This window comes from Eupeodes corollae, chromosome 1 (genome assembly GCF_945859685.1).
Source record: "Eupeodes corollae chromosome 1, idEupCoro1.1, whole genome shotgun sequence".
In the NCBI taxonomy this organism is placed as follows: domain Eukaryota; kingdom Metazoa; phylum Arthropoda; class Insecta; order Diptera; family Syrphidae; genus Eupeodes; species Eupeodes corollae.
Genome location: NC_079147.1, coordinates 300,964,909 through 300,977,391, shown reverse-complemented (window position 1 = coordinate 300,977,391; position 12,483 = coordinate 300,964,909). Strand labels below are relative to the sequence as shown.

At 31.7% G+C, this 12,483-nt stretch overlaps 1 protein-coding gene across 1 annotated transcript in view; it reads right to left on the bottom strand.

The window, feature by feature from the left end:
• LOC129941703 (MAPK regulated corepressor interacting protein 2) overlaps positions 1–12,483 on the bottom strand; it is a 62,496-nt gene that overhangs the window by 30,842 nt on the left and 19,171 nt on the right. Inside the window, exon 3 of the mRNA XM_056050405.1 lies at positions 5,961–6,076. Within this exon, the coding sequence (XP_055906380.1) occupies positions 5,961–6,076 (116 nt within the window). The remainder of the gene's footprint in view (positions 1–5,960; positions 6,077–12,483) is intronic.

The following is a 12,483-nucleotide window of genomic DNA, read 5'->3' as shown; positions in this document are numbered from 1 at the left end:
TGAAACAAAACAAAAAAAAACAAAGGGGTATAAAGCTCAACTTTCAGCTGAAGAAAGAAACATTATCAGCTGACATTTAAAAATAAGTTAGACTTGATTCTATGCTAAAGCAGATTTGTATTTCCTAAAAAGTTGCCTTGATTGAACAAGGTAACTTTTTTGACAGCTAACCAATCACATACTAGAAACTTGGGTTACCTTCAATTTAATTCGACTTAATTTGCCTATGTCTTACAACCATGAAAATCTTATAATTAAACCTGTCAAAAAATGTACATATCTGACAATGATTAATTGTTAGAGAACAAATTGTAAGGTATAAGGTATCCTGTACAAACAAGATATATCGTCAGAACTGTTAATTTTTGTCGTTTAACGTTTCCGAAATTTGACAGATGTGTTTATTATCATGCATCACAACATTTTTACTGTCAAACAATTACATATCTACCAATGATGTTATCGGATTAGGGTAACAAATATTGTAAGATATATCAATTGTGTACACTTCGCAATTTTTCACTAAGTTTCGCAATCATCTAGGTCGCTGGTTTATTTTAATAAACGTCAACTTGAAGAAATTTAGTTTTTTTTTAATAAAATTTTACACTTTATCTACGAAACATGGCTGACTTAGTCTTGGTTTACAAACTGTTAAATGATTAATCTTAGTTACAATTTTATACATTACATTTTATTTATATATTAAGGATTGAAGTTAAATTCTTAACAATTGCTGTCAAAAATATTGCGATACTAAATTTTAATAAGTTTTATCTGGTCTCGAAAAATACTATGAATATGTTATGCTTGGCAAGTTTCTGAAATCTCTCTATATAGGTATATATCTATGTAATTTCATTTTTAGTAATGGTTTACTTTTTATTTTTCAAATGTCAAATGATGACAGCCTAAAAAGTGACAGGTGAACAAATAGCGATTAGAGGGCCATTTTTAAATTGCTTTGTATTTACTATGTTCTAAAACACTCAACTATAAACCTTTGTTTATTATAATCAAATCGTAAGAACCCAACATATTAACAATAATACTCGTAATAGCTGCTCATATACTTTGTATAGCATGTTTTGCTTTTCTCTATTGATTAGCTAACCAATTTATTTTTCAATTGTCAATGGCCCCTCTTGACAATTGTTGTTATTAACTTACTAAAAAGGAACTCGTGCTGACTGCTGTCACTTAAGGCCGCGTGTGGTTGTTATTGAAAATAATAATAAGTGCATTAACTTAGGTACCTATGACAAAAATGTACTTAATAATTTACAAATTATAAAAATAGCCGCTTAATCATTATTATTACGCTCCAGCTAATGTAATAGTATAAACATATAAAGGGAGGTCGGCACTCGGTAGATATACAAAAATTCTGTGGTTTATTAAGTGGCATAAAATTCGTTATAAATCACAATTTTCCATACTTATGAGTATATCTTGTAATTGATCTACACGAAACTAAGTTATATCTGATTATTTCACATTGAATTCTAAATATTGCATGATGCTGAAAGACATTAAACTATGCGTCTACCACATGATGACAATAATTGCAGCTGCTCTAAGTGCTGTCATTGTGCCAAAAACAAAAAACGAACATACCAGATGTCATATCGTGCACTTACATCCATTAGTGACAGTCAAAGTGGCGACTTCAAGCTTCAATGCAAAAAAGAGAAGACCCCTAATGTAATGAAGTCTTAAAACTAAACCAAAAATCACTTCTTAATTAAAAACCAATCAAGAAAAAATATACTGAGATTTAATCACAGAATGAAATAGAGGTGGCGACAACAAAATTTAAATCCTAAAGGAATAAATGTCATTTTCACCCGGTTGTCGCTGTCCGTCATCGCGTCAGCTAGCAGAGGTAGACAACCACAGCGCAGCGCCATGGCCACATTATATTTTCTTGTTTTCATTTTATATTCATGATGATGCCTCTTGTGTTGTTTTGATTTTAAAATCGCTAAAAATGAATTCCTCAAAAATTCCCCAACAGAGAGTGAAAAGAGTTGAAATATGCACGTCACTTTACATTACCATAATACACCACCAGATGAAATAGCAAATTTGACAGAATCTCGCGCTATCATGTGATCAGCTGGGGGGAAAAGCAAATTTTTACGTCAACAACAATCCTATGCTTGCATGCTGGTAGTAAACAGATTATACGTAACGCCATCCACCGCGCTGTTGTCGCTGTGACGTTATGGCAATGGCAACCTAAATTGATAGCAGAAATAATAATTATAGGAAGGCACATAAGCATGTACATATGTAAGTTCTCAAGCAGACATCAAATGTATATTTATACAGTTTTGTGTAATTTTGGCGGTTCTTTTTAACAGATAAAAAATAAGGCTTTGAGAGATTTTATTTGACTAGCAAGTAGCAAGTCATCATGACGCAGGAAGTTAGGTTTAACGAAGGTCACTTCATCTAGTGTGAACCAGAATAAGGCTAAGTTTACACTATTGTTAGATCTTAAATAATGTCAGACTTAACAATGTATAATAATCAATTTGTGTGTTTTGACAGTTGGCAGAAAATCTAACAATCTCTTAAAATGTATTGTCAGAATTAAGGCGACAATTTATTTGTATAAAGCGATTAGAGATTGACAGATTTTCTCCAAAACGAGTGAATACACCACTAATGTCAGTTTGTTGTATGACATTTTAAAAAATCGTTTGATGTTTGAAAAAGACATCTGACAGTTTATTTATTTCCAAAAACGTCAGACAATTATAAAGGTTAACATGGCTGTCAAAAAATTAGTATTTTTGTTTACACTATTATCAGATAGGTTCTTTTTAACAGATACAAAATTAGGCTTTGAGAGATTTTATTTGACTAGCAAGTAACAAGTCATCATGAACCAGAATAAAGCTAAGTCTACACTATTGTTAGATCTTAAATATTGTCAGACCTAACAATGCACTATAATCCAATTTTGTGTTTTGACAGTTGGCAGAAAATCTAACAATCTTTTGAAATGTATTGTCTGAAGTATGGTGACAATTTATTTATAAAAAGCTATTAGAGATTGACAGATTTTTTACCAAACGAGTAAATACACCACTAATGTCAGTTTGTTGTATGACATTTTAAAAAAGAGGCTGGGATGCGACCCACACTGATAACTTCCCATCCCGTCTGTCGATTTGTCTTGCTTAAAAGTTTGTCTTTATGTACTCGTATCAATTTTTACCAAATTTGCGTACTCTTTTTGTAGATTTTATTTTTTATATGAAAAAACGGACTGTTGGATTTTTATATAAAAATTACTGAATATCGAAAACAATATTTTCTGTGAAATAAAATAAGTTTCAAGCCAATATTTTTAAGTTTTGAAAAGCTATTTGAGTCGAAAGTAAATTTTTACGAAGTTTTAGTATTGTTTTTATTTTAGAGTTTTATTTTTTGTAAAAAAAAACTGTCAATTCGATTTTTTTAAAATTTTACCAACAATATTTCTTATGAGATAAAATTAATTTAAAGCCAATACTTAAAATTTTTAAAGAGGTATTTGAGTCGAAAATCAATTTTTACCAACTTTTATACATTTTTTTTAGGTTTTTATTTTTTGTAAGAAAACTGTCAATTCGATTTTTTTCAAACTTTAATTGTATGTTGACAACAAGATTTTTTGAAAGATAAAAGTAAATTAAAGCCAATATCTCAAAGTTTTGAAAAGATATTTGAGTCGAAAATCAATTTTTAACAACTTTTATAAATTTTTTTTTTAGGTTTTTATTTTATGTAAAAAAACTGTCATTCCGATTTTTTTCAAACTTTAACCGAATGTTGACAACAAGATTTTTTGAAAGATAAAAGTAAATTAAAGCCAATATCTCAAAGTTTTGAAAAGATATTTGAGTCGAAAATCAATTTTTACCAACTTTTATAATTTTTTTTTAGGTTTTTATTTTTTGTAAAAAAAACTGTATATTCGATTTTTTTCAAACTTTAACTGAATGTTGACAACAAGATTTTTTGAAAGATAAAAGTAAATTAAAGCCAATGTCTCAAAGTTTTGAAAAGATATTTGAGTCGAAAATCAATTTTTACCAACTTTTATACATTTTTTGTTAAGGTTTTTATTTTTTGTTAAAAAAACTATCAATTCGATTTTTTTCAAACTTTAATTGTATGTTGACAACAAGATTTTTTGAAAGATAAAAGTAAATTAAAGCCAATATCTCAAAGTTTTGAAAAGATATTTGAGTCGAAAATCAATTTTTACCAACTTTTATAAATTTTTTTTTTAGGTTTTTATTTTTTTTAAAAAAAACTGTCAATTCGATTTTTCTCAAAATTTTTCAGAATGTTGAAAACAATATTTCTTATAAGATAAAATAAAATTTAAGCCTTAATTTCAAGTTTTTGAAAAGATATTTGAATCGATATTAAATTTTTACGAACTTTGAGTAATGTTTTTTTTTAGATTTTTATTTTTTATAAAAAAACTATCAATTAGATTTTTCTCAAAATTTTATCAGATGTCAAAAACGTTATTGTTCGTTGCACAAAATTGTTTTAGAGATAAAATCATATTTCAGTCGTAAAATTTTGGAGGTGACAAATTTTTTTTTTCAGTTTTATTGATTTAAAAAAAAACCGTTATATTGATTTTTTTCAAAAAATATACCTGTTTGGTATCACGTTACAATCTATTATATAAAATTTAATTCAAGTCTCTAGCGTTTTTGGTTCGTAAGATATTTATGGTTAACCAAAATTTTCACCTTTTTTTTTAAACTGCTATGGTAAAAAAACCACCCACGCAGTTTTCTTGAGAGCCCTTTCTTCATCTTTCTGCCTTATTATCTGTATAACAAAATTTATTTGAAGTCGATATCTCTTCTGGTTCTTGAGCTATGGACGACGAAAATAACGTCGCGAACGTACGGACGTACGGACGTACGGACGTACGGACGTACAAACGTACGTACACACGCACGCACAGACATCTTTCTAAAAATCTTTTATTTCGACTCTAGGGACCTTGAAACGTCGAGAAATGTCAAAATTTTCAATTTGACAAATCGGACCCATTACAATAACTTCCTATGGGAAGTTAAAAATCGTTTGATGTTTGAAAAACACATCTGACAGTTTATTTATTTCCAAAAACGTCAGACAATTATAAAGGTTAACATGGCTGTCAAAAAATTAGTTTTTTTGTTTACACTATTATCAGATAAGTTCTTTTTAACCGATAAAAAATTAGGCTTTGAGAGATTTTATTTGACTAGCAAGTAGCAAGTAGCAAGTAGCAAGTAGCAAGTCATCATGAACCAGAATAAAGCTAAGTCTACACTATTGTTACATCTTAAATATTGTCAGACCTAACAATGCACTATAATCCAATTTTGTGTTTTGACAGTTGGCGGAAAATCTAACAATTCTTTAAAATGTATTGTCAGAATTATGGTGACAATTTATTTGTATAAGGCTATAAGAGATTGACAGATTTTCTACCAACCGAGTAAACAGTTAGTTTGTTGTATGACAATTACAACAATCGTAATTGAAAAACGCACCTGACAGTTTATTTATTTCCAAAAATCGTCAGATTAAAGATTATAATGGCTGTCAAAAAATTGTTTGTTTACACTTTTATCAAATATCTTACAATTTCTCGTCTTAAAATTATCCAATGTCAGAAAGAATTTCTAATAGTAATTTTTCACATGATTACACGGTGATTGTCAATCATTTGTAAGTAAGCTAATAATTTGTTAATTATTTCTTATAGTTAATTTACAGACAATGATCTTACTATAAACTATCAGTAAAATTAAAACACATTTTCAAGACATCGTTACCATGTTTTTCACTGACAGCTTTGACAATATTGTAAGATCCTACCAATTGGATAAATTTTTGCTTTGTAAATAAATTTAAGGCTGCAAATTAAAAATACTGTCTTTACTCACATTCATTTATGTATTGAATTATTTCTTCATGTTGCGGGGTTAGAACTTCTTCTTCTGTTGGTTTCATGCTATGCAGGTTGGATTTTTTTGACGTTTGAAACACCGCTTTGGGCACACTGAAAACATACAAAAAAATATATGAAATTGATAGTAAAACAACAACTTTTGACAGCTTCAAAACACACATACAAAATATTTCTAAATCATCTCTCTTTGGGGATTTTTTGACGGTAAGTTAGCACTCTTTTAATATTTATTGTGAATCTTCAGAACTATTTAAATGGCAAAAAGTTGTAAACAGGTTTCGAATTTTAAGGTTTTTTTTACAAATGTTGTTTAAGTGTCAGTTAAATATAAAAGATCTATAAGGAATTATAATTTTATTACTCGTTACTCAAAATATTAAAAACAAAAAATTTGAAACAAATTAAAAATATAGGTTTGACATGAAACTTTTTTTAGCAACTCAAAATGTTTTATATCAATATTTGAATTGTAAATTGTTATGTGGTTTTTCATTGATAAAATAAATCAATTTGTTTTACATTTGAATCTGTCAAAACACCAGTTTTTTCCTCTTTTTATTCCACTGGACAAAAAGATTGATTATTTTTGATGACGTTATTTTTGGTTTGACATATTGTGACAGATATAGCACATTATAATATAGTATCAGGGAAGAATGAAAACTTTCAAAGCTGTCAACGCACTAGCACCAAAAGCACTGACGAACAAAATTATTTACAATCGTGTTTCATTGGTCACTGGAAAAAAATCAATTTTACTATGCATATAATAATACAAATTTAAACATTTACATATATAAAAATAATTGTGCTTAGCAACGACTGAGACTTAATCCTTTTTATTATAAAGATTATCTTTAATGACCTAAATTATTCAACTTAGGTTTCAGAAATCCCATAAAAACATTGATACAAAATACATAATCAGAACTTACAAATTTTTTCAAAAACATTTCCCTCAAACATCAATCACTTGACTTTTCAATAACCTCACATCCTGTGTATTTATTTTATTTATAAACTTGTCTAGCAGGTCATCATTGTTATCTGATATTTTAGTGACGTTTAGCTAACATACGAGCATTGCCTGTGAAATGTCATGAACTGTCACCTCATTTATGATGATTTAGTCAAGATTTATTTATCTGAGACAGCAACTCGCACATTTTTGAAACGAATGAATGTACATGCGGTATCTTTGAAAACAAAAAAATATTTTTTTTTTGTCTTTTGTTTCTTAGAAAAAATATTTTTGAAATTTATTTATGAATTTTACAATGAATACATTTTTGTTAGATAATCATATGAAAATGACAAATCACTTAAAATTATGACAGGCCCCGTTGTCATTGGTCACAGACACACAGGAGGTGCATAACATATAAATACATAAATAAATATTAAAGGTTGTATTATATATTCGCAAAAAAAAATAGATTTTGAAAACAGACCACTTCAACATTTTCATTGTCGGAAACTAAAAATAAAATGTTTTAAAAGTGCGTTGGATTTGACAGTGTCTCTAAATATTTGACATGTAATTATTCATAATATAATATGATGATACTATTACCTCTTAATTTAATTTGATTGCTAAAGATTCCATTTAAAAATATTTTAAACTTAATTGCATTGCCTTTAAAATACGCCTGATGTTTAATATTTATATAAGCGTCTAGACTTCAAACATGTATAAGCCTTCCGACGAATATGTTGCATCTACATTATGTTTACGTATCTTATCTATGTTTTGATAGTTTGGATAAATGAAGTCACCAAATTGTAGTAGGGTATTGAAAATGGCTGGCATAAATGGGATTATTGATTCAAGTGTGGTTTTCGGCACAAAAAATCTAAATTTCGTTCCTTATCTTAAGTTATTTTTTTCCAGACTCATGTTGCAATGTGTTACCTATTGCATTTGTATATACAAAATTTAACAATAATCGGTTGATTTGTATGCTAAAAGCTTTTAAAACTTACATACTTAGCACATCCGTGGTGAATTCAAAAAGAAAATATGACAAAAGGCTTTTGAAAAAAAAGATATCAGGACTTTTAGTGTTGCCATCTTTTTCATCTACAAATAACAATGGCTCAACATGATATTATATTTTAATGGAAGACAAAATGCATTCTTTTAGGATTGTCTTATTACTTTGACAGCTTATTTTCTACTAACCATTTTTCATGTCAAATTAAGGTTGTTCCTTAATCATATCTTTTTATTATTTTTGTATACAAAATTAAGTTTTTATGTTTGAATCTAGTTAATTTCTTCTAGACTCATGTTGCAAAGTTCAAAAGCTTTTGAATGTAAAGGATTTATGAATTGGTTGATGCTTATGCTAAATTTTCATAAAAGTTGAATCATAACACATTCGTGGTAAATTATTTTAAAACAAAAAAATATTATATATACTTTAAGAGTTGCCATCTTTTTCAATTACATAGAACAGTGACTGAAGATAATACTAAATTTTCCTGTTCTCATTAATTTGACAGCTTACCTTCTACTAAAAATTTTTCATTTTAAACTTAAGTTGGTAGTTGACCATTATAATTTTTTTATTTTTTGTATAAAAAATAAAATTGCTAGTTTTGAATTGAGTGTACTTCTTCTAGGCTCATGTTGGAAGGTGCAAAAGCTTTTGTGTATAAAGGATTTAGGAACTGCTTGATGCCTAAACATCAACCATAAGCTTACAAAACTTACATCCGTGGTGAATATAGTAAGAAATTATGACATAAGGCTTTTGTGAAAAAAGGGATATTAGGACTTTTAAAGTTGCCATCTTTATCAGCTGCAAAGAACAGTGACTCAACATTATAATATATTTTCATGTAAGACAAAATGCAGCAATTCTTCATTTTGGGATTTGCTCATTAATTTGACAGCTTAATTTCTATTAACCATTATTCATGTCAAATTAAAGTTGTTCCTTAGTAATTTCTTTTTATTATTTTTTCTATTCAAAATTAAGTTTCTATGTTTGAATTTAGTTAATTTCTTCTAGACTCATGTTTCAAAAGTTTAAAAGTTTAAGTTTCTATGTTTGAATTTAGTTAATTTCTTCTAGACTCATGTTTCAAAAGTTTAAAAGCTTTTGAATATAAAGGATTTAAGAATTGGTTGATGCTTATGCTATTTAATCATAAAATAGAAAACTACACTTACTTAAGGTGGCGCTACAGTCCTGTGTGAACTAGGGCCTCACCCAACAAACTTCTCTATCTAGCTCGGTCCCTAGCTAGATGTCTCCAGTTTCGCGCTCCAAGTTGGGTGAGGTCACCTTCCACTTGTGCGCGCCACCTTATCCGCGGTCTTCCTCTACTGCGCTGTCCTGTGGGTGCGGATTCGAAGACTTTCCGGGCCGGAGCATTGGTTTCCATGCCCTCTACGTGACCCAGCCATCTTAGTCGTTGAACTTTTACTCTTCTGGCTAAGTCTACGTCGCTGTACAGCCCGTACAGTTCGTCGTTCCATCTTCTCCTCCACTCCCCTTCGATGCATACGGGACCGTAGATCACACGAAGAACTTTTCTCTCGAAGCTACCCAAGGTGCTTTCATCCGCTTTTGTCATGGTCCATGCTTCTGCATCGTATAGCAGGACGGGGATGATAAGGGTCTTATATAGCAACACTTTGGTCCCTCGAGAGAGGACTTTACCACTCAATTGCTTTCTTAGTCCAAAGAAACAGCGGTTGGCAAGAGTTATTCTGCGTTTGATCTCAGCGCTGGTGTTGTTTTCTGCGTTTACAGCGGAGCCTAGGTAGACGAAGTCCTTGACCACCTCAAAGTTACGTCTGTCGATTGTGATGTTTTGACCAATACGTCGGTGTTGTATGTCCTTTCTAGACGACAGCATGTACTTTGTTTTGCCCTCATTAACCTTTAAACCCATTTTTGCCGCTTCTGCCTCAATACTCACAAAAGCCCCATTGACATCACGCTGGGTTCTCCGATTATGTCAATGTCATCAGCATATGCCAGTAATTGGACAGACTTTTGAAAGATAGTGCCTCTAGTGTTGACGTGTGAGCTCTGCACTATTCTTTCAAGCACGATGTTAAAAAAATCGCATGACAGCGCATCACCTTGTCCAAAGCCTTTTTTGACATCAAAAGGTTCTGTTAAGTTGTTTCCAACCTTTATGGAGCAGCGTGAATTCTCCATGGTCATCCTGCACAAACGGACGAGTTTGTCAGGGATGCCAAAACTAGACTAGCTCGTCCCTGTAGATGCTGTCATATGCGGCCTTGAAATCGATGAAAAGATGGTGGGTGTGGATTTGGTGTTCTTGAGTTTTTTCCAGGATCTGCCGTAATGTGAATATTTGATCAACTGTGGACTTTCCTGGTCTAAAACCACACTGATAAGGACCTATCAGTTTGTTGACGATGGGCTTTAGACGTTCACATATTACGGCAGAGAAGATTTTATAGGCGATGTTAAGTAGACTTATTCCTCTATAGTTGGTGCAGTTTAGAGGGTCTCCTTTTTTCAGGATCAGAAGGAACCGTTTTAAAACTGCCTTGGAGACCGCAAAAACAACTTTGTTAGAAGAAAAATTGATAGTTCGAGTAATCAACAAACTAATTGGAAAGATATATTAAACAGTTAATACTGAGATTAGAAACCAGAGGGCCGATTCCAAAAAGCGCGGCGGATCGCTTTTAATGGCGGATTTGTGTTTTTATATTCTCAAAAGCGATTCGCTTTCCATTTGGAAAGCGAAAGTTCTTTCCAATAAAATGTCATTCTTCTAGTAGGTTTTGAAAGCGACAGGCGTGATAGTGGCGGATTGCAACAAAATGTAAACAAAAATAAGTTTTATTTGTGTTTTTTTAAATATATTAAATTAAAGATATCAATTACTTATTTTGTTGAATATTTAACGAAATAAAAAAAATAAAAACGAAAACGGTTTGTATTTTGGGCAAAGTTTCTTCTCCAGTATGTCCAGAGTTTCACTCAAACCCTTCGATACCGTTGGTTGAGCCATAGCGATTCGGTAGCCCTGCCCAACGCTCTTTTGGTACGAACCTTTCATTAAAAATCGCAATGTAGCGGTGCTGCAAGCTTGAGTATTGAAGGCAGGTTTTCTCGTTTGAAATCATCTTTTATTTCTTCAAAAATGTACACAAATGCTTCCCAAAACAATTTTATAAACCTTATTGAACAAAAATCATTAAAAAAAATCAATTTGGAAAAATATAATTAAATACTTACTCTTTGGGGGGAACATCAAGAGGCGAAGACCCACTTCTAAATACTTTTCTTTGAATATTTAAATAATTAGCTTCTTTTCTTGCTTCTTCTCTTTCTGCATTTAAAAAAAAAAACTCATGGAATCCATTAAAAACTAGTTTTGTTTACTTGAAACCAACATTAATATTAAACTATAACTACAAACATTAAGATACTTTTTTCAGAGAAAAACAATTAGTTTTAGTGGAAGGAAATGTCATATTTTTGGAAACAGCTGACAAATAAATGAAAAATTGGAAAATATCATGGAAATGGATTGGAAATATTTGAAATTATAGCTGGAAAAATGGAAGGATCGCTTTCTTCTAAGCTTTTGAAATTAACTGAAATCGCTTGCAAAAACTTCAAAATAAAGGAATGAGAGTAATTTTGTTGTGCAATAGACTGACGCTCATAGAAGACATGTTAAGCCAATTATATTGGCTCAGTATTAACCAAAGAGATGTTCAAATGGTAGACATGTGCATTCAAGAGAGCACAAGCGTCCACAGGTTTTTCTTAAAACCAACCTCTGTCTATCAACTCCTACTCTCACCTCCACGTGGTGAACATTGGGTGCCTAGTACCTCAACTGGAGATTGGGTTCCAACCCCAGTGGAAAGTTGTTGGGGCCAGCAAACGAGAGAGGTGGGGAGAGGTGTTTCCACTAAGGCACCTCTCCTTATCCAGACGGCAGCGGAGGAATTCCCGAAATGGAATCAACGGTGGCGTCTACAGTTCCAGTAAGGTTGAACTACTTACTGAACACCTTATAGGGCTTCTTCGACTTATTCGAAGCCCAGACCTGTAAGGAGCGGTTTTATCCGGCTCCCCATCCTTGGAGTTATACTTAGGATCTGGCCCTCCAGGTTGGAGGTTGTGCGTCGGGGTGACTTCCTGGCCACGTAAAAGCTTTCATAGTTGCGAAGCACCAACAAGCCTCGGATACGGACGGATTTACTGTTGACAACCAACGCAAACGAAAAAGGACAACGAACTTCGGATATGCACGTGGAATGTTAGGTCCCTTAACAGACCACGTGCGGCCGAAGAATTAGCGGAGGCCCTAGAACGATATAAAGCAGATATCACCGCCATCCAGGAAATACGATGGGATGGGCCGGGCAAAAAGAGGATGAAAAACTGCGATATCTACTATGGTGACTGCTACCACGAAAACCAACAGCGCTTATTTACATGCGGATTCGTCATCGGAGCCAGACTTAGGCAAGAAGTCTTGAGCTA